Raw genomic sequence first — 20,845 nt, forward strand, 5'->3', positions numbered from 1 at the left:
CTTTTGAACACTTTCTTTTCCTTTCATGGCATATTTTTATATTTTAGGGAAGAGTCTATGGGGTGTTCAGGGTCTCACTACTAGATCAGACTCCTAGTGACCCTCCTGTTTACAGCCTCCCAAGAGCTGGGATTACAGGAGCGCTAGCACGCCCAGTCTCAATTGCCATCTCAGCGTGCCCTGGGGGCGGGGCCTGCATGGCAGGCCTGGGGATAAAGCCCCAGCGACCCCTGTGCCTGCCTGCAGGTGCTTTAATCTGCTGAACTATTTGGCTGGCCCTTCACAGTATCTTTTGAATCTTTTGGATTATAAGTAAGGTAATGAGTATTTTGAGGGGCCAGTGAGATAGCTCACTGGGACCACAGTTCAATCCCTGACCTCTAGGGCAGGGTTGAGCTGGTGAGCTGGCCCCCAAAAAAAGGTATTTTGAAAATTTCTCAGTTTCATTGCCCAATGCAAGACACATATATATGTATAGTCTACAGTAAGCAAAAGCTTTTTGAGGCCTTCACTTTTTTTAGACTATGAAGAGACAAAAAATTAAAAAGCTTGAGAGCCACAATTGTGAACATTATAAGAAGAGACCATTGATTGATCCAAGTTAATTATAAGTGAATTAGACACTATAAGAAATGATGACACCATCTTCAGTATTTTCAAATTGCACAATAGTGGTTTTAAATAATATTCATTATAATAAGCATTTTTTTTGAATATAAATTGGTATACCCAGGGTGCTTAGCAAGTCTTTGTGCATGCAGAATTTCCTGTGCCTCTTGGAGGGGGATTTTAATAAATGCTTTTAGTCCTGGGGCTCTTCAGTCCTGGGTGTGAGGGTATTGAGGCGTGGAGTACAGAGATGTAGAGTGGTGGCCTGTGAGAGATGTGTGGATTTAGAAAGTTACTCTGAGATTAGACACTTCATTATCAAATGAAGATGTACAGGATTAAAATTGAACACTTCTGTGAATATGATCGAACAAAGCTACTCCTTCAGTATAATTGTTGGGCGTACTTAACCTTTATCAGGAATTCAGTCATAAGTCCGTTAAAATAAAAGAAAGTAATTTAAATTAGGTTTGCAGTTGAAATCTCATTGACTTTCATCGTTGGACTTCAGTAGGTTCTGGTGGGTGCTGCCTAAGTCGGTCTAGCCTTTCTCTGATACATCTTCTGTATTAGCAACTTGCTTAGCAGATTTTCCTATTTTTGTGTGAAGTCTGTAAATTGCAACAGAGGCCCTGTTGTCTTCTCTTTTGCCTGGTTTGGTTTGTGTGTTTTGGGTTTTTGTTTGTTTTTTTTTTTTTTCACTTTGGATCAAACTCCGGACCTTGTGCTTGCCAGGCCGGTGCTTATGCTGCTGATCCATCTTCCCAGACCCCATCCATCTTTTGCCTGTTTCTTAACGCACCAAGGTTCTCTAGGTTGCCAGAAATCTTTTTTTTTTTTTGTCTAAACTGGAGATTGAACTCAGGCCCTTGCGCTTGCCAGGGAAGCGCTTATTCCACTGAGCATCTCCCCGGGCCCTTGCCAGAAGTCTTATGTCGCACATTTGATTGTTCCTGAAACTGTTTTCTGAGTGTCTGCCTTCTAGTTGAGCTCAGTCTGGCCAGCTCAGGGGAGGGAAAGGCCTGCTGTGGAAGAGACAACTAAGCTGTGTACTCCCTCAAGTGCCCGTGCTTCGACCACCCCTTGCCAGTTACTGTTTTGAGGTGAATGGAATACAGGAGCCAAGCCACAGCGCCTCCATGCTTTTTTGGTGGAAGATGCTGATAGGACTCCTGCCACAGAGGTGTAAAACGTAGACTAATAGAACCTCAGGTGTCTCTATGGATGCCCTGTTCAGGCAAGCCTTGGAATCCGTGCCCTAATCTTGCAGGGCGCGCAGGAGTGCCTCTCAGTGGCTGTGCCTGGTGAAATCTGTCTTGGAAAAGAGCCTCATGGGGTAACAACTTACATACCATAACATTTGTTCATGTTAAGCATATAATTTAACAATTAAAGAAACTTACAGAGTTATATAACCAGAACTGTAATCAAATTTGCACTGTTTCTATCACTCCAGATCTTCTTTGCCTGTTTGTAGCCAGTTCCTTTACTGCCCACAGCCCTGGAAAATCATTGATCTGCTTCCTGTCTGCATAGATTTGCCTTTTCTGGACATTTCACATAAAGGAAATTAGTCAATACCTAGTGCTTTGCACCTGACTCCTTGTAATAATGTTGAGATGCATTGATTAAGTAGCGTGAGGTAGCAGTTAGCTCCGTTCTGTTGTTGAGTACAATCTCCTCCTGCAGATAGGCCATATGTTTTTTCCTTATCCTTTTTTTAGGTGATAGGTGGATAGCTGCTATTTTAGGTTATTAACGTAGTTGTGGAGTCTATGTACAAATCAGCAGACAGGGGCTGGAGAGATGGCTCAGTGGTCTAAAGCACCTGCTTAGAACAAGCTTAGCAAAAGCATCAGGGACCGCGGTTCAATCCCCCAGCACCACATGCCAGCCAGCCCTCTCTCTCTCTCTCTCTCTCTCTCTCTCTCTCTCTCTCTCTCTCTCTCTCTCTCTCTCTCTCAAATAAATAAATAAATAAATAAATAAATAAATAAAAATTTTTTAAAAAAACAAATCAGCAGACAGTTTCATGGAGAGGGGTCACTTGGAATTGCTAGCTTCTATGAAATCTGTGTTTAACAGTTAAGAACCTGCAAACTTTTCAAAAGTGGCTGTGGTATTTCATGTCCTCCCAGTGTGATCTCAGGTGTTCGCCTCCCACTTTAGCTGTCCTTGTCTGCAAGCACTGGGTAGGGAGAGGTTCCAGGGGGTGTTGTAGAGGTGGTGGCTGGTGAGTAGAAGAGATCACCGAGACTGCACGTGAAGCTGTGTCACAGCTTTGCCTCCCCTGTGTGGGAAAGAGGGCTGGGTGGCGTTTTGGAAAGACGAGATTGGAATTTAAGGGTGTAGATAGTGGGGAGAGGTCAGTGATGTTAACACCTTTTCAGCCAGGTGAATACTGTAACAGGAGTGTGAAAGCCTTTCACTACTGAATTTTAACTTTTTATCACTGTCTTCTACAGGTTAAGCATCCATTTATCTAAGATACTTGGGACCAGAAATGCTTCCGATTCAGAGTTTCTTAAATTTTTAGAACATTTGCTTAGACTTTAGTGGTTTATCCCTAAACCACTAATTCCTAATCAGGAAATCCACTGAAAAAGTTTTAAAGTTTTCCAGCACCCCGGGAGCCTGAGGCAGGAGGATCATAAGTTGGCACCCAGCCTAGGCTATTTAGCAAGTCCCTTTCTCAAAACAAAAAGGGCTGGACATGTAGCTCAGCTGAAGGAAAGTCCCTGTGTTTAATTTTCAGAACCCTGTCCCCACCACCACCAAAAAACAGACTTAGAGTTTACCACATTTCAGGCTTCATATTAAGGATGCTCAACCTGTATTTAATTTTTCTTTTCATTTTTGTATTTTAGGGAAGGGTCTGCAGGGTGTTCAGGGTCTCACCACTAGATCTGACTCATGGTGATTCTTCTGTTTACGGCCTACCAAGTGCTGGGATTACAGCTGCGTACCACAATGCCCAGTCTCATTTGCAGTCTCAGCTTGCTCTCTCCCTGGGGACGGAACTGGCATGGCAGGCCCTGGGATCCAGCCCCTGCACCTGCTTTCATTCATTTTTCTTTTTGCCTTTTAAAGATTTGTGCCTGTGTTTTCTACACTGTTGTTTAATTTCAAAGTGAGGAAAGGTGATTTTGCAGGAACAGAAGCAAAAGGACCTGATTATTCCCATGTTACACCTAAAGAAAGCAGATTCTCAGAGAGTCACAGGGACTTCTGTGAAATTACACAGTTAACAAATGCCAGATCTGCTGGCCCCCAGAATCCAGCTGTTCATATAAACTACCCACAGCTTCTTCAGGGGTCACGGCTCTGTCACTAGGAACTATGCTAATATAATTTTACCTAAGTGGGAGCCAGTGATAATACCTGAAGTGCCGCAACATGGGTAGTTTCTCTGTAAGGACCTGTCATTAGGGGGACACTTATTAGTGGATTGATTTACATGGGATCAAGGGGTGTGTGCATGTGTGTGTGTATATATTACAGTGCCTTGAGGTTTTAATCAACAACAACCTTTCTTTCTCACGCAGGAGACATGGCCCCTTGCAGCTTTGTTCAGTTCTTAGAGTCAGCAAAGGGCTCTTTGAGGACTGTGACTTTGATGCACACACTCGCCAGCCCACACCCAGGCTACCCCCATGTGGCCAGGTCCCAGTGAGGCATGTGGCTCCACCTTCACCATCCAAGGCTGGGTTCCTGGAAGCCAGGGACCCACGCCAGCCAGGGTTATCTTCTGCCTCCTGGCTGTGCCCAGGGCCTTCACAGGGGCACTGGGAATCCTCTTGTCCCTAGGACCCACGAGGATGACAGACTTTTTCTGAACCTACACAGGTATCTCGTCTTGTGGACAGTACCTGGTTGGTTGACCTAAAAGAATATAAAGTATGAGGTAGAAACCACCATTATATGTTGAGTAGCTTTGTCTGCAATGCTTGGGATCAGAAGTGTTACAGGTGGGGAGATAGCTCAGTAGAAGAAGCGCTTGTCTGGCAAGCGCAGGGTCCTGTGTTTAATCCCTGGTATCACCAAAAAAAAAAAAAAAAAAAAAAAAAAAGAAGAAGTATTACAGATTCTTTGAACTTTTTTAAATTTTGAAATAGTTACATGGACTCTTGTTTGTTTTTTTTTTTTTTTTTTTTTTTTTTTTTTTTTTAATTTTTTGTGGTACCAGGGATTGATCTCAGGACCCTCTGCTTGCCAGGCAGGCACTTATTCTACCAGGCTATCTCCCCGGCCCTACATAGACTCTTGTTACAATGCCCTTAATTCAACAATCCTGAACCTGAAATGCTCATAAAGTGTTTTGATCATTATGTCTACAGTTCAAAACCTTCAGAATTTGACTTTTGGATTGGGGCTGCTCTCACTGTATACTAAGAAACTGAAGTTGGATCTTCAATCTTACAAGAGATGTCAATAAAATTCTACTCATAGAAGCAGAGTAGTTTTTACATTACAGTTATATAGGCAGAGTAACACTCTAGGCTGTTTTAGGCATAGATAACTTTTTTTCAATTCCAAGTGTATTTTGCATACAGTTTAATGTGGCCTTGCTTGAGTGTGCATTTCCAGTGAAGGAAAGCCTCTAATTAGATGTCCTGTCTGTCTGTCTTGCTCTCTCTTACTCTCTTTTTCTTTCTTTCATTTGGTACAGGGTCTCACTTTGCAATTTGGCCTCATAGTGATCTTCCTGTTTCAGTGCTGGGATTACAGGTGTGTGCCACCACACCAGATCTTGGTGGCCAGCTTGGCACAGCTGGGGCAGGAGCGGCATGACTTGTAATGCAGGGGATCAAACCCAGGTCCTTGCATTTGCCTACGTAGGTGCTTAGACATCTTGAGCGATTTATCTCCGTGGCCCATCACTGTTTTCTGAGTCCTCTACATCCGTAGTTTTTTTTTTTCTACTCAAAAGCCTTTATTCTGATTAAGGTTAAGCATACTATATCCCCTTGGTTCTAAACTATGTTTGTTTCCATTTTAAATATTTTTTATTTTATTTTTAAAGAATACAAAATAGTGATTTAAAAAGCATTAGAAATGATACAAGAGGTGGCCGCGGAGATGGCTTAGTGGAATAAGCGCTTTCCTGGCAAGCGCAAGGGCCTGAGTTCAATCCCTGGTTCCGGGGGGAAAAAAAGAAAAAACAACAAAGAAAAAATATGATACAAGATTTCACTAAACAGTAATAGGAATTCAACAATGGTTGCTGTATTACATGGTTCTGTCTTCAGATTTGTTGTTCAGATTGTCAGATATAATGTGTAAAATTCATTTAAAGAAAAAAAAACCACAATAACAAAGAATGCTTCTTACAGCCACCCTCAGAAGCAGCCTATCCACCCCGAGGGAGGCAGCTTGGTACAGTCATTACTTGATATGGGCCTTGCCTATTGCAGAGGGGTCTCCCCAGCCCCCCGTCATCTCCACTGAGCTGTTTGTGTCACTAGGAGTGCAAGCTGTTGAAATCAGTTCACATCTGAATCCTCAATTGAAACATCTTAGAAAATTACATGTTGATGTAATACTGAGATTGTGATTGAACAGGAATGTGGGATCATATTTGTCACAACTGAATCCAACATATGTCCCTGGCAGATAATCATCCTTCTTTTCTCCTCATAAAACAGGGATGTTGGGCTGTTTGGGCACAAAGAAGGATGTCCACTGCCAGGGGCACAGAGGGGGCCTCATCGCAGCGGGAACATTTCTGCTCTGCAGATGGGGTGCCGGTGACACACACGGCAGACAGTGCTGTTAAGAGAAAGACCGTGGGCCTGAGTGCAGCGTGCGCAGAGCTAGAAGAGATGAGAACCCTGGGAGATTCCTAGAAGAGAAAAGCCAAGCGTACTCGCAGTTGATCGTGGGGAGCTGATTTCCAGCCATGTGAAGTTCACTAAGCACATAAAATGAGGGCTTGAACCAAATAAGGAATGCAGATGGCACTAATATCTGTGGAGAGGCTCAAATTCTGTTCTCTGCCTAGTAGGGCTGAAGAATGTCAAGATCAGGAACCCTGATCTAATGAAACTTGTATGCTTTTTAACTCACTACTCACAAGCTTTATGGCCCAGACGATTCATAACAACTTTTAGTATGATAACACAGTCTTGAAGTTTAATTGGAGTAATAAAAAAGAAAATAATATCAAAGTGAAGTTGTAAGAATGTGTATCCTCTTGTCAGGTTATAACAGACTTGTTAATACGCATTTAATATTTTTTCTTCCATCTAATTATTAAATCAGTTATAGCTCAGACGAAGACACGTGATATTACCCTACAGTTATTAATAATGGTTTTCCTTTTAAAGTTCTTGGAGTCACATTCACTGAACAATTAACAATATGTTCAGTCAATTTCCTTTCTTAACCTTTTTTTTTTTTTTTTTTTTCCCCTCCCAGAACCAGGGATTGAACTCAGGCCCTTGCGCTTGCCAGGGAAGTACTTATTCCACTGAGCCATCTCCCTGCCCCCTTAACCAATATTTTTTAATGGAACAAAAAGCAAGGTTTTACTAACCATAGCAGATACAAGAAAATTTTATAAAACAGAAAAAAAAGAAGCAAGTTCATTTGGCAAGAGAGTAGCATTGAAAAGATGCTTCTATCTGTGTAGGAAAGAAATCACACTTGTTCAGAAAAATGACAGCTAGCGTACGTAAAACAACTGGGCTTCAAGGAGAAAAGGCAGCATGTGTGCACTGGTGGAGTGGACCCCCATGTGGCCTTGTAGCCCGTTTCCCTTTGGATTCTGCAAGACTTGGGTTGGAATTGTGGGCTTGAGTCTGTCCTTTGGGAGCAGATGACCACCCCATTCCTGGACGCGGGAGCTGGCGCCCCAGAGTCACTCGCTGCCCGCGTGCTCGGCACTCGGATCAGGAAGAGCCTTTCCGCTCAGCTTGTTTTCCCTTTCTCCCTGTTTCTGTCTCATCTCAAAACACGTTGTTACGTTCTGAAGTTACCCAAACAACAGTGATGAAATGATTTAAGTAGAAGAAAGATTAGCAAGGAAGAGCACCGTGCTGACAGGTGCTTGTGGGGCTGTTTTCCGCAAGGTGCGGGTGTAGGATTCGCTTCTGGGAACAGCCTCTGTTGATGGGCCAGACCTGCTTCTCATGCACAGGGACCGGGGAGCCAGTGCTTTGGCACATCTTACTCGTTTTGATCGCTTTCCTCAGAAGACCTGGGCTCGTTAGCACTTCCCAATTGTCAGTCTGTCCTGTTCTCCCCAGCGCTGGGTCCTGACACCTCTGTAGGCCTCCCCAGGAAAGCAGGGACTCTTATCTGTGACTTTTGTTTTCCAACAGTGTCACATTCAGAAGAGAGTTTTCAAGTTCTTTGAAATTAGTCTATAGGGTGAAAAGAAGCTTTATTTCTTTCAGTTAACAGTCGTAGAGAAATGGCTACACGGTAGGCATACTGCCCCTGGGCTCACGTGTCTTATCACCTGACACTTGTTTAGGAATCATCCTGGGGATGGGCAGACACAAGAATAGGTAAACGACAGTACCTTGGGTACTGTGGGGCCTGTGGTAGAAATGTGGGTAGAAGCTGTGGTGGAAATATGGGATGTGGAAGAATCCTGTTGATGCCTGCGAGTGGTTCTGAAAGACCTTGGTCCCGCGAAGAAGAGCAAAAAGAGGTTTTCAACGGAAAAACAAGTAGATTTCATGGGGCAGGACAGTCTTGGAAATGGGTACAGAAACTCATTGTGCTTCCCCCAGCCCCTTACTGTGTATCTGTCACACCCCAGAGAGAGTCCTTTTAGCCTTGGAACTCTGAGCCCTCAGGACTTTGAAGCAGACATTTCTTTTTTTCTTTTTGAGGCAGACTTTTTTTAATGTATTTGCTAGAGTCTCACTACACAGCTGAGACTCATAGTGATCCTCCTGTTTCAGCCTCCTTAGTGCTGGGATTACAGGTGTGTGCCACCACAACAGGTTTTGGTGGCGAGTTCGGCATACCAGGGGCAGGGCCAGCATGGCATGTGGTACGTGGGGATCGAACCCCTGTCCTTGTTCTTGCCTAGGCAGGTACTTAGACCTCTGAGCTGTCTTTGTGGCCTGAGGCAGACTTTCTTAAAGTAGAAGTTACCTTGATTTTGGGAGAATGAGAATCCTCAGGGCTGTTCCTAAAATGCTTTCTCTGTTGGGTCCTTTAGCTCAAGGGGACTAACAACACCCTATTTGGAGACCTAGAAGCCAGCCTTTCCTAACTGGCTTTTAAATGCTATTCTCCACCTCTCTTCCATGCTGAACTACTGTCCTGCGAGGGCTGCTGCTGAGCAGGGCCCGGGAGAGCAGGCTCAGAGCCAGGGCACCTGCCCTTCCACCCTTGCCCTGGTAGCCTCATCGTGCGCCTGCTGCCTCTGGACCTCCACAAGAGAAGCCTGGGAAGGAAAGAACTGTAGTGCACAGTCCAGGGAGCTGCTTATTTCAAGCCAAATTCTGCAAGGAGTAAATGAACTATGGAGATGCTGCAGGGATCTTGGTTGTTAAAAATTGAACCTAGATGGCTGGTCACGTGGGAAAGCCCATGCCTGTGCCCTGTGCCTGTGCTCACCTGCCCTCTTCTAGTCCTCTTCTAGTTCTGCAGGTCACACAGGCTTGTTGGGTAGTTACAGCACTTAAAGAACAGAATGAAGAGTAAGACCCTTCTCTCACGCACACTCGCCAGCCAAGGGCGAGGATGCCCAGTGTGTTCTTTTGATCAGGGAGAAAACCTGATCTTTTTATCGGGAGAAAACCTGATCTTGGGTGGGTGACCTCCAAACAATATAGGGAACCTCCAAATGACATAAGGAAAAATGATCTCCCGACCTAACCTGGACAGAGTTCGTGTTTTCTAAAACTGAAGAATGAATTTTAGGAACAAACGGAGGTTATGAGCAGAATATATTTACTGAGGGAGAGAACGCCCCTGTCTGAGAGAGGGATAGGAGGGATCCCAGGCAGATTGTCCCCGGGAAGCTGTCTCTTCCAAGGGCTTTTATAACGTAAAACCATGTGGGGCTAAGGTAGAGAAAATGGGAACTCGCTTAGGTGGATGTGGGGTGGGACAAAACTATGGTCAACCAATGGGATTACAAGCACCATTGCTCAGGTAAAGTTGATTAAGTCCAGGACCAAATGGACAAGCAAGTCACGTAGCAAGTGGGCATGAATGTAGAACAGGACTTTCTGAGATAGCCATCCAGTAGTAGTTGGATTAATGATTCTTCAGTCTCCTTCAGGGTGATGATTTATTGCGGATGCCAATCTTTAGGGAGGTTGGCATTTGTTTGATCTCTGGTCTTTAGGTCTGGTGGCCCGTGGCAGAAGCATCCATCCCTCCCATAGTTGTGAAATATCTGAACTTCTGTGGTATTTCCTTCAAGGGCCTGGCCCTGTCTGACCACCTATAATATTTCTATCTAACTCGGCTGCCTGCAACACTTTCAGGATTTTGTCTCTGCACATTGTACACACACAGATATGGCTTGTTTTTATTTCAAAAAGGATTAGCTTTGTATATATCTCTGCAACTTCATTTTTCCCCTTAAATATCTTGAGTGTAAGATGCTTTCTTGGAGGATTCAGAATTTGAGAATTAAGTGCTATTTTTTTAATGACTTGTTAGTAGAGTTGGCTTTAGCAAATAAAATTGCAGACTGCCAGGTTAAACTTGAGTTTCAGATACAGTGAATACTTTGCTTATGTATATAGGCTCCATTGTAAGATCTGGAACAAATATATATATTTGGGAATTTTTTATCTAAAATGGAAATTTAACTGGGCAGCCATTATCTTAATTGCTACTTAACCATATATAACTAGTTGCTTGGGGGTTGTTCTTGTTCTGAGAAAGACAATTCAGAAACTCCAAGCTAGGAAGGTCTCATTTTCTGAGAAAATGGGTCTCCAGGCCAGGCCAGCACTCCCTGCATGGACAGACCAGAGCAGAGCAGGCCTGATGCCCCCTGCTCACCGCTTCTGGAGAACTAGCAGGGTGGCACCTTTGGAGTTGAGGCTGAGACCCTGCGCCTGTCCCCAGCCTTCTCTACAGTTATCTGTAGTCGCTACCTGAAAGTTGTGCGGGTGATATTAATTGAACTTTTAAAAAAACAAGTGCTGTTATTTGTAGGAATTTGCAATGCAAACAGCCAGCCTTTCAAGCAGCGCCTATTGTAATTAGAGCAAGCTTTTAAGATTCTTTGAAGTACTAAATGTTTATGAAATTCAAATAGGGATGCCAATCTGCACAATAAAGGGGCTCTCCATGGTGTTTTTAAAAATGGTCTCTTTTGTAAATGTAAATATATGCCATAATTAGTGAAAAGTAACCGGGGGTGCTGGGCTGGCAGAGTTTATTCCTATTATTCTTATTTAAAACAGCTGTGGCCAGAGAGCTGCATCTGCTGTCCTGTTGCATTGGGCAGGGCATGCAGGAAGGGACTGGCTCTGACACCCCCTTCCCCAGGACAGCACCTCACAGTCCCCAGATGCAGACTTTCTGGGGTGGTGTCCACTGTCACCCCAAGCCTCGTGAGGGGGACCCCTGGGACTGCACCCAGATGCATGTGAATGAGGCCAGCAGGAGAGGGCCTCGGGCCACCGGCCTTCTCCAGACCCCCAAGCTCGGCACAGTCCTCAAGGCCCTTGTGCCCGAGGGCGCAGAGCCCAGTGGGGAGCAATTGTCCTTCAGCGCCTGCGGAGCAGCTGTGAAGCCCACGCGCTGTGCCCTGCTTGGCCGAGCCTCACCATGTGGCAGGCCTGGATGTCCGCCCACAGCGGAGCCTGGCTCCCGGTGCCGCCTGCCAAGGAGCCAGATGCTGCCATTGGAAAAAATTGCTTCACAATTTGAAATCTTGGTCCTTTGATCATGTCTCAGAGAGGATGCAGAGGAGAGGTTCAAAGTGGTGGTTTGAAAACGCCCGCGTCTGCTTGCATCCATCAGTGCCTATTATGCTGTCTCTAGTCGGGGACAATCCTCTTGATGTGCTCATTTTTGCAACCAAGTAATCCTGCCTGCTCGGCCTATCAAGCCCTCTGGATGGAATGGAAGGGAGGGAGTGTCCCCAGCCTGCTCCTGACCCTGCGCCCCTGCCCTCCCCCGCGTTAAGGTTATCTGCTTCCCTTTGTTCTGCAGGCTTTTTCCCAGTGAATCTGGTGACAAAGCAGTTGTCAGTCAGCAGATATGTCCGATGTGTGAGCCATTGGCAGTGTTGAGTTGGCGTTTGCTTCCTGATCCTCCTGCCTCTTGTCCCCGGCCCGCATTTGTCCCAATGGGTCTCACCTACCTGGGCTGGGCCTCATTTTTCCTTATGTATGAAATGGGAAAGATCATGTTTTTAAGACTATTACATTTTTCAGACTTACCAAAAGGTAAGACCGTGCAGTTCAAGAGTGGAACACAGCCTCGTGTAAACGGGTTCCCTGGGTGAGAATGTGCAGGGAGCAGCCGTGGCACCCTGAGTGGCAACCTGCTGGGCTTGCTTCTGCTGTGGAGCAGGGAGCCAAGAGGAAGGGCGCGTGGGCTGGTGGGGGTTGCTGCTTGCTCTCCAAGGCTCTGCAGACTTCTGCTGTCTTCTAAAACCTCCCACTTCTTCCACCTTCCATTGTTTTCCAGACCCTGCTTGTAAGTAGACTAAATTTTGAGCTGAATGTTTAATTCACTCACCACATTTGTTAGCAATTGCCTTACTTGCAGAAAGGACCCTGTAGCATCTCTAATCATGTCTTTGTGGAAAACATGGTAGTTTTGTACCTGTTTGAGCAGCTTGTAAGGCCCAGTTTGTAAAACTTACCATAAAGTCGCCAATCTGAAAAGGCCAGCGTTGCCCCCGTGCCACACGCCGACAGATGCAGAGCAGGGCTCAGGTGGATCTGCCTGGTCCACCTCCATTATTACTGATTATGAGTCACGGTGCACTCTGAGCGAGGACTGTCAGTAGATGTGACCTGAGGCTGTCCTGGTCCATATTTCGAGTTGACCAGTTGATAGGAATGACTGTTGGTATTAACAGCTGCCATTTGTGCAGCTCGTTACAGCTCACTGACGAGCTTCATATGTGTGATCTCCGCCCCTTGCTCCAGAGGCATGTGACCGCCCAGCCACATGCTAGTCAGACCTCGGAGATGAGGCAATAGCAGCAAGAGGCAGCACAGGTTTCCAGCATGGAAGGCTGAAACAGGATGAGGCTTAAAAGTAGATGCAGAACTTGGATCTTGGGAAGCAGCTAGGACCTGGAAAGCCCTCTGGGTGTGGAAGGGAGCACAAGGGGATGTTAGGGGGAGGTGAGAGCGAGTTGCAGAGTTGCCCTTTGGAAAGGCTCTGGGTCTGCAGAGGCAGATCTGCATAGAAGATACAGAGAAACAATGGGTCTTCCCACGGATGGTGAGCACAGTCATGGCGCCCAAAGAGCAGGCCCCTGTCTGTACCTGTGGTGCCTGTGAATGTCAGACAGCATAGCAGAGGGGAGGCAGCATCGCTAATCTTCAGGTGGATTGCTTGGATTACCTGAATGGGCTCAGTGTAGTCAAGTAGCTCCTTGAAAGTGTAAGATGGAAGCAAAGCAAACAAATCCAGAGCCGGAAGTATTATAGGAATGATCCAGGACTTCCAAAGGAAATAGGGGAAATATTACAATTCCCAGCCTGCTAGATGTGTGATATGCTAAGTTCCTGTTCCTCAGAATCAAAGAATGAATTCTGAGGAACAGCGGAAGTTAAGAGCAGGACATTTTTTGAGGGAAAGAAAGCTCCTGCCTAAGAGAGACAGAAAGTGGGTTGCCCATGAGCCCACTTCTCAAAGGAAGTTTTATAGAGCAAAATCATGAGGTAGGAATAAGGCAGGACGAAATTATGGCCAACCAATAAGATAACAAGTATAGTCACATAGGTAACACGGATCCCACAGGGAAGCAAGTTGTCTCCATTGTCCATGAAAAATACACAGGGATGGAAGGGATGGGTCCAGGGGGTCTTGGTCCCCCACCCAGGTGGTTGATGCCTATTTAGAGTATCGATCATTATTGTTTATCCCACAGGGAAGTATGTAGCTGCAGCCACTTCATCTCTGTCTCGAGACCCAGCCTTTAGTGTGCCCTCTGAACAGTTATAGCATGTCCTCCCGCACTGACTTCTCTAGGGGCCTCGCCCTATCTGACTGCCTATAGTATTTCTACTTCACTTAGCTGTCTATAATAAAAGAGGCAAGCTCCCAAAGGCTCCAGAAAGAAACAGCCTTCCAGACCTTGGTCTTAGCCTGATAGGTTGAACCCTGACCTGCCAAAACACAAGAGCAGTTGATGTCCTAAGCTGCTTTATTTGCAGCCATTTGTGGCAGCCACAATAGAGCACATTTCACAGGAGGGAGAGCTGTGCCACAGTAGACAGCCAGCGGGGTGACTGAAGCACTGTTCTCATTTTCCTGTCTGAGAACAGTCAGCCGAAGGGCAGTGCAGGTCTGGATGGTGTGGATAGGGCTTCTGCACTGGCAGGGAGTTAGGTGAGCCTCAACTGGATTCATGATTCACACTGGGCAAACTAGGAGGCTTCTTAGAAGGGCCCGTCCCCCCACCCCACTCGTGCTTCCCCACCCGCACTGGCAAGTGTTTGAAACCTGGCCCTCACCGAATCAAGTACGGCTTATATTTGATGTGTGTGTAAGATAGGTTTTCTGAGCTTTAGCCGTTTCATGGTTTTTTGTATGTATTTGCTTTTAGAATACACTTCGTGGGCAGTAAGAGCTGATTAAGCAGATGCAGTTTGACTCTTAAGAGCAGTCCAATTTGTTTCTTATTTTCTTGCCTTCGATGCCACAGGAAACAGGTCAGCTTTACACCCTGCATCTTCAATTGGGGCGGGGGATGTGTCAGCAGGGTGAGTCATGAGTCCTGCAGGAATCTCACGCCCTACAGAGTTCACCACCTTAGCTCTGGGTTTAATGCTCGCATTCCTTCTTCAGTATTACCTTTGCTTCTTGGGAGTTCAGTGACCACATTTTTTTCTGGAATGGTCCTAATGCCATCAGCTGACAGATAATTATCTTTCATGTGAAAACACCACCTCCCAGAAAATTCCTAAAGAGCAGCCACGATGTGGCTGGATGGCCACAGCTCAAGGACAGTTGCGGAGGAGCTGTGATGGCAGCTCGGTTATTTCCATTACTTGGGAGGCCTTTTACAATGTAACCTATTAAATTTACACTGACAGCTACACACTTTCCCAAACCTGTACAAAGAAAAATAATTGAAGAGTAACCTGTGCCTCTTCTCTAGATCAGGCTCACATGTACGTGGACCTTAGCACCCAGCGCTTGCTCTCCTGGGAATGTGTGCCAGACACTCACCTGAGTGTTCATGAAAGGGTGCCCGTGACCAAACCACACATAGGGATGAATCTGTCGTGGAGAACAAGACAGACAGACTGAGATGGTGGGGCAACAAAACCAGACACTACTGGTTTTGCAGTCCATTTATTTACAGTCCATTTATTTATAGTTCAAAAAAAAAAAAACAGACAAAATTAAGATATGTTTTGGGATTGTGGTCACACCTGAGGCGTGGCGGTACTTCTGACCCAGAGCGGGCATATTTGGGGGACTTCCCTTTCTTCATCTGGTGCTGGTTTCATTTGAAAATTAATGGTGCTAGAAACATCTGCTTCCTCCACTTCTAAAAGCATCTCATATTTCAACTATCAAGCTGTACATTGACCTGATTACTAGGGGTCGGTTCTCACAATGGATATTCTTTAATAACTTTTTTTGATAATTCATGTCATCACAACTATCACAACTATAACTGATTGCAAGTTAACTTCATTCAAGGGGTGTTTGAGGAGTTCAGAGACAGTAGTGAAGCAGAAGTGAGGTGGTGGGGCCTAATCGGACTCAGCTGCGGCCCGGAGGCAGTTGTCTCTCCTTCTGTAAAACCATCCTTTTTATGATTACTATGTATCCACGGTTCCAAATGATGTCATTGATAAAATACTCCTCAAATCCTCCGTTGGTTTGAGTCCTAAATAAGTCACTGAACATTTTATAATATGCAAAATACTCATGTGTACATTAGCTTTCCTGTTGTGGACACCATTCTCGACATGCACAACTTAAAGAGAATGAAACTGAATTTGGTGCATAGATTCTCAGGGCTCAGTCCTTGGGAATCAGCTGGTTGCAGGACAGGAATCCTGGCAGAAAAGTGACAGAGCAGAGCTGCCCGATTTGTGGCCGCCTGGAATCAGCAGGGGACAGCACTGAGAGGAAGGAGCCACATTGCTCTGAGCCGTCCGCACACGCAGAAGTGCAGCACACCCATCTGCTTTCAACGGCAGTTTCTGAGCCGGAAGGTGACACACATCAGCACCCATACAACATGTACGCTTTATTACTCATCCTTTAGTGAAACCTGGGTGCAGGGTAGAGCTCATTTCCACAGCAGGTTCTTAGTGGTTTGGAATCCTCCCATCAGGCTTCAGGTGGCGCTAGAGTCGCTGCGCAGCTGCCGCCTCTTCCACCCCTTACAGCAGATCCCTGCATGTGCCACAGCGTTGAACAGTGATCCTGAAGGTGGACGACTTGGTTGCTTCAGTTCTGGCGATTGGTTCCTCCCCTCAGAGTCTGTGTGTACAGCGTGAAACAGCTGAAATAGAGCGCTAATTAACGAGAGGAAATAACGATCCACTGTGGTGACCGGCTCTGCTCCCACTGCTGCTGCCAACGGCGACTTACGCTTCCGCACGGACTCTAAGGGAACCGAGGGGGCTGGGCGAGCTGTCAGCAGCTCCAGGCCTCGGTGAATACCAGCCCAAGCTCTGTGAAGAATGAATGGCTTTAAATTGTGTATATTAGCAGATTATTTTGTGTGTTTTAAGTAACTTGAGGTTGACACTTTCTTTTTGTGGAACTAGGGATTGGACTGAGGGTGTTCGCCCCGAGCTTTCATCCCTAGCCCTGGGTCACAGACTTGCTTGAGCTCCAGAGTGCTGCGATTACAGCATGTGCCGCCATGTCCGGCCGAGATTGACCCGCCTAATAACGATTTCGCTCCATTAACTTTCCTGCCTCCCTGCCCCCATCCTTTGCTTCATGGGTCCCTCCACACATGACGAATGCCAGCCTGCTTGGGTTGCTGACCAGTCTTTCAAAACAATTTGATATTTTGAAGTTTGCTTAAATTACTACGTTAAATTACAATGTTAGCTCACTGATATTATGGCTTTCTAGCACATAATCATTCATTTTCAAAGCCATGAGTTTCTTAAAGTTGAAAGAAGGTAAAATTGAAATAACCATCAGCATCCCGCTTTTCTGCTCACCATGAACTTGTGTGCTGCACCGGTGAGAAGCACCCGAGTACCCACCAGGAGAACATAGCTGGTGGCGCGCCCTTGCAGCAGAGCAGCCGCATCCCGGAAGGTGCAGCTCTTTGGATTTTTTAAATGACTATCCCGTGTCAGCAGTATTCAGGCTTTTAAGGTGGATTATTATAACACAAGATTGAGAAAAAGTAGTTGTGCTATTTGTGCAAAAACATATATACTTAAATATCTGCCAAGTATCCAAGGACCCTGGAGAGATTGGAAACCCCGGTTAGCCCCGGAGAGGCAGACAGTTGTGTAAGAAGGAAAGTTGCACACCCATTTTACAGTTTCTCTCCCCTTTGCTTTGCACATACACTGAACCTTTTTTAAAAATGCTGAACTATTTGACATAAACCAACATTATGGTAGTAAGAGCATATGAATGCTACCCATTGAAAAGGGCATCACTAGTAATCCCATCACCACGAACACCTGCCCCCTTGCAGCGCCCTACGTTCCAGGGCGTGGTCAGAGAGTTCCTGAAGGCTCCTTTGGGTGCAGCCTGGCGGCCAGCCCAGTGCTCTGGGCTCCCCAGTGCCTGAATGCTGAGGCGCCTCTCCCTTCAGAGGCTGCAGCGCAGCTTGGGAAGCTCAGGTGCGGATGGCAGCCAGGGAAGGGCTCATTTCCCACTTCACTGCTCTTCTGTGGAGCCCAAAGTTAAACCTTTGAAAGTGAGAAGAATGCACCTGCGGGTGTCTTTTTATTTATTTATGACAAATGCCCCTGGCAGTTCCAAGGAGCAAAATGTGAGAAAGCTTACTGCATTATGGATGGTGTAAATCCAGACCAGTCCCAGTAGAGGTGGGTTGGAAACCAGTTCAAGGAGCTGTACCCTGGTTGGTAGAAGCTCCTGGGATGAAGAATTGCTGGACACTGAATTGAGCTTAGAATTTCTTGGCACCTAAGGTGAAAGGGGAATCTAGAGTACATGCTTCTCTCTTTGAAGCCAGGAAATAGGAAGCTTTGCCAAACAGGCTGGACATGTTCCTGATACTCAATGCAAAAAGGAAGCTCAAATGCACATCTTTATTTAAACAAATAAAGGATGACTTAGATGTTCATGATGACCAGTACCTGACACAGTAGTAAAATCATTAAGTCCAAATGTGTTAAATCTCATAGAATAGAAAATCTCATTTGAGTATCAGATCATCCCAGCTGTGTCAAGAGCCATTAGAGTGTTCTGCATACTGCATTTGTATGGCTATGCCAGTGCCACGTCTGTGTCTACACTCGTCCTTCTCTCTCTCCAAACTGTGGTTAGCTGTGGGGCCCGACATCATTAGTTTGAATCTAGCTGTCGCTGCTGCTCTCCTGCCTGCTTGGAACTCCTCAGTCCCTCAGTCTCAGGATGGAAGACCCAGCCCTCCTGCCTCCCAGCTCATCTCCTTTGCTGTCTCAATCCCACCCAGCCTTTCACAGTCCTGTGTTTGGGCTCTGGTTTCTCCCCAAGGGAATGCACCTCTTTCTTTGGATCCAAGCTGCAGAGCCTCAGAGAGCCTCTCCCCTCTCCTTGTTCCCCGTCCCTCTGTGGGGCCTCCCTCTCATTTTCATGCCTTCCTTACTAAATCATTAGCCCCAGGAGAGCAGGCGCCAGCCCAGCCTTGCTCATTCTCCCCAGCTCAGTGTGCAGTATGGGATCCACAAGTGATGAGTAGTGACAGCCCTGCACTGTGGTGGGAGGTCTGTCTTCCACAGACAGCAAGGTTTGTAAAGAGCAGAACTCTCTTCCTCATCTGGGAAGGCCAGGTTCGAGGAACTGCTGTCTCACGAGGCTTCAGTGCAGCCTCACACAGTGGAAGGCAGAAGGGCAAGAGCGAGAGCTCATTTGTGGAAGCCCTTTCTATACAGGAGTTAGGAGTCAATTTGCTTGTGAGAGCAGAGTCCTGAGCACCTCAGGAGGACCCATCACCCAGTGCTGTTGCTCTGGGGGTGGAGTTTCCAGCACACAACTTCGGGGACACATTCAGGTCATGGCGGTGATCCAAACTGCAGTAACCCCGACTCCTACAACCGTGCACTTACTGAGCCCTCTTTAGAAGCAGTGCCTTCCCCTGTTTGCGTTCTGGTGTGTTTGGTGTGACAGTCATTGTCCTCTCACATGGTAGGTGCTTTATGTGCATGTTGACCTCACACATGCGGTTGTGACCAGATCCTGTCTAGGATCTAGCATGAGCTGTGCTTGAGAAAAACGTGTGGAACGAGGCACCAATTTAGCATCTTTGTAAACCAGTTCTCAGGAAGACTCGTTCCCCTCTGGGCTGTGTAACTTTAGTAAAGCATCTGCGTCACGTGTACAATACATGGCTAGCTGGCTGCAAGTCTTCTGTTCTTCCCAATCTCTCCAAAACTTAGTGTGGCTGCCCTGCCTGCCGCCTCGGCAGGCTGAGTTGGCCACAGAATCTGGGCATAGTGTTGCATGCCTATAATCCCAGCACTGGGGAGGCTGAAAACAGGAGGATCACCATGAGTCTGAGCTGAGTAGGAGACCCTGTAACAACAAATACATTTAAAAATAAATAAAAAAGAAAGAAATGGTGTTATACTGATGCAGAATGCATGAAAGTAAAACTGAATAGCTACAAGAAGCAGATCATTTCCAGGAAGCGTTTTCCAGGGCTACATCCTCTATACAAAGTGACTGCTAGACACTTGTTTTTAGAGGGGCATCTCTGAGCCCCCTCCCAAGCCCCCTTCTGCTGCCCAGCCACTGGGTGCGGGGCCCTGGCGTTGGCTGCTTGTTACCATGACTCCTGGGATGAGAGAATAACCCACCCCCGTTTCCTTCCCAACAGGCCGACTTAAACTGCAATATTCAAGACGATGCTGGTGCCTTTTATGGTGTAACCAGTCAGTACGAGAGTTCCGAAAATATGACAGTCACCTGTTCCACCAAAGTGTGCTCCTTTGGGAAGCAAGTAGTAGAGAAAGTAGAGGTAAGTTGGCCTCTGCAGGCAGGATGCTCCATTTGAGGGCAGCTGCGGCCTTGCCTCCCAGTGTCCACGAGTTGGGCCTCTTGGTGTCTTCTCCCTTCCTCCCCCTTCCTCCATCTCCTCTGTTACTTCTAAGGGGCAGAATGACTTGGAAGCACTTGCGAGTAGGTTGCAAGTCAGCCTCAGCCTCTTTGTGTCTGAAATCGGTGCTGTCCACTCACCTGACCAGCTTGGCATGAGCTTCCTGGGGAGTAGGGAGGGAAGGGTTCGAGGTGGGCCTTGGCCCCCTGCTCCTGCTCTGGGCACCCCTGGGCTTGTGGAGAACTGTCAGGTGACCTGCAGCTGATCGGCATCTACCTTCTAAAACCCGAGCCCTCCAATTTGGTATTGTTGCTTCGACTCTCTTCCTTTTAATGTTTTAAACACAATTCTATACCAAAATCAAGTAACACCTTACAGCTTTTACGTTTCCTGTCTCCCTCCCATTAAAGAACTGCATGTTTGTTTTTATCAGGATTCATTTGATTGATTGACTTCACTGGGGGTTGAAACCAACACCTTTGCACTAAGCTGTATTCCCAGCCTTATTATTATTTTTGTTAATTTTGAGACAGCCTCATTGAATGGCCCAGGCTGAGCTCACACTTGGCATCCTCCTGCCTCAGCCTCCCAGCGTGCCAGGAGTTGCACTTGGCGCTCCTCGCAGAGCTGTGCTTTCCCGTGTCTTCTAGCCTCCCCAGTCAGCCCTTGTTCAGTGAGGAGTTTTTGTGTGCAGTAGGTGTGGACCTCATAGGCTCAGGAGTCAACCTGGTAGCAGCAGAGGCTTCCTGCTTCGGAATGAGAAGGGATACCCTGTGGGGAGGGAGGGCACTGCAGGCAGGGATCGGGGACTGGGGACTGGCAGGCAGAAGAGGATCGAGTGAGCTGTGCTCATCACTGAAG

General features: G+C 46.6%; 1 protein-coding gene across 7 annotated transcripts in view; it reads left to right on the plus strand.

Moving 5' to 3' along the window:
- The window catches only part of Tead1 (TEA domain transcription factor 1), a 165,355-nt gene that overhangs the window by 129,779 nt on the left and 14,731 nt on the right, over positions 1-20,845 (plus strand). For all 7 annotated transcript variants that reach the window (XM_004634883.2, XM_004634885.2, XM_023719380.1 and 4 more), the window contains one exon: positions 19,766-19,906. In XM_004634883.2, coding sequence (XP_004634940.1) covers positions 19,766-19,906 — 141 coding nt within the window. The remainder of the gene's footprint in view (positions 1-19,765; positions 19,907-20,845) is intronic.

The sequence above is a fragment of the Octodon degus genome, unplaced genomic scaffold, assembly GCF_000260255.1.
Source record: "Octodon degus isolate 3935 unplaced genomic scaffold, OctDeg1.0 scaffold00067, whole genome shotgun sequence".
NCBI classification, from domain to species: Eukaryota; Metazoa; Chordata; class Mammalia; order Rodentia; family Octodontidae; genus Octodon; species Octodon degus.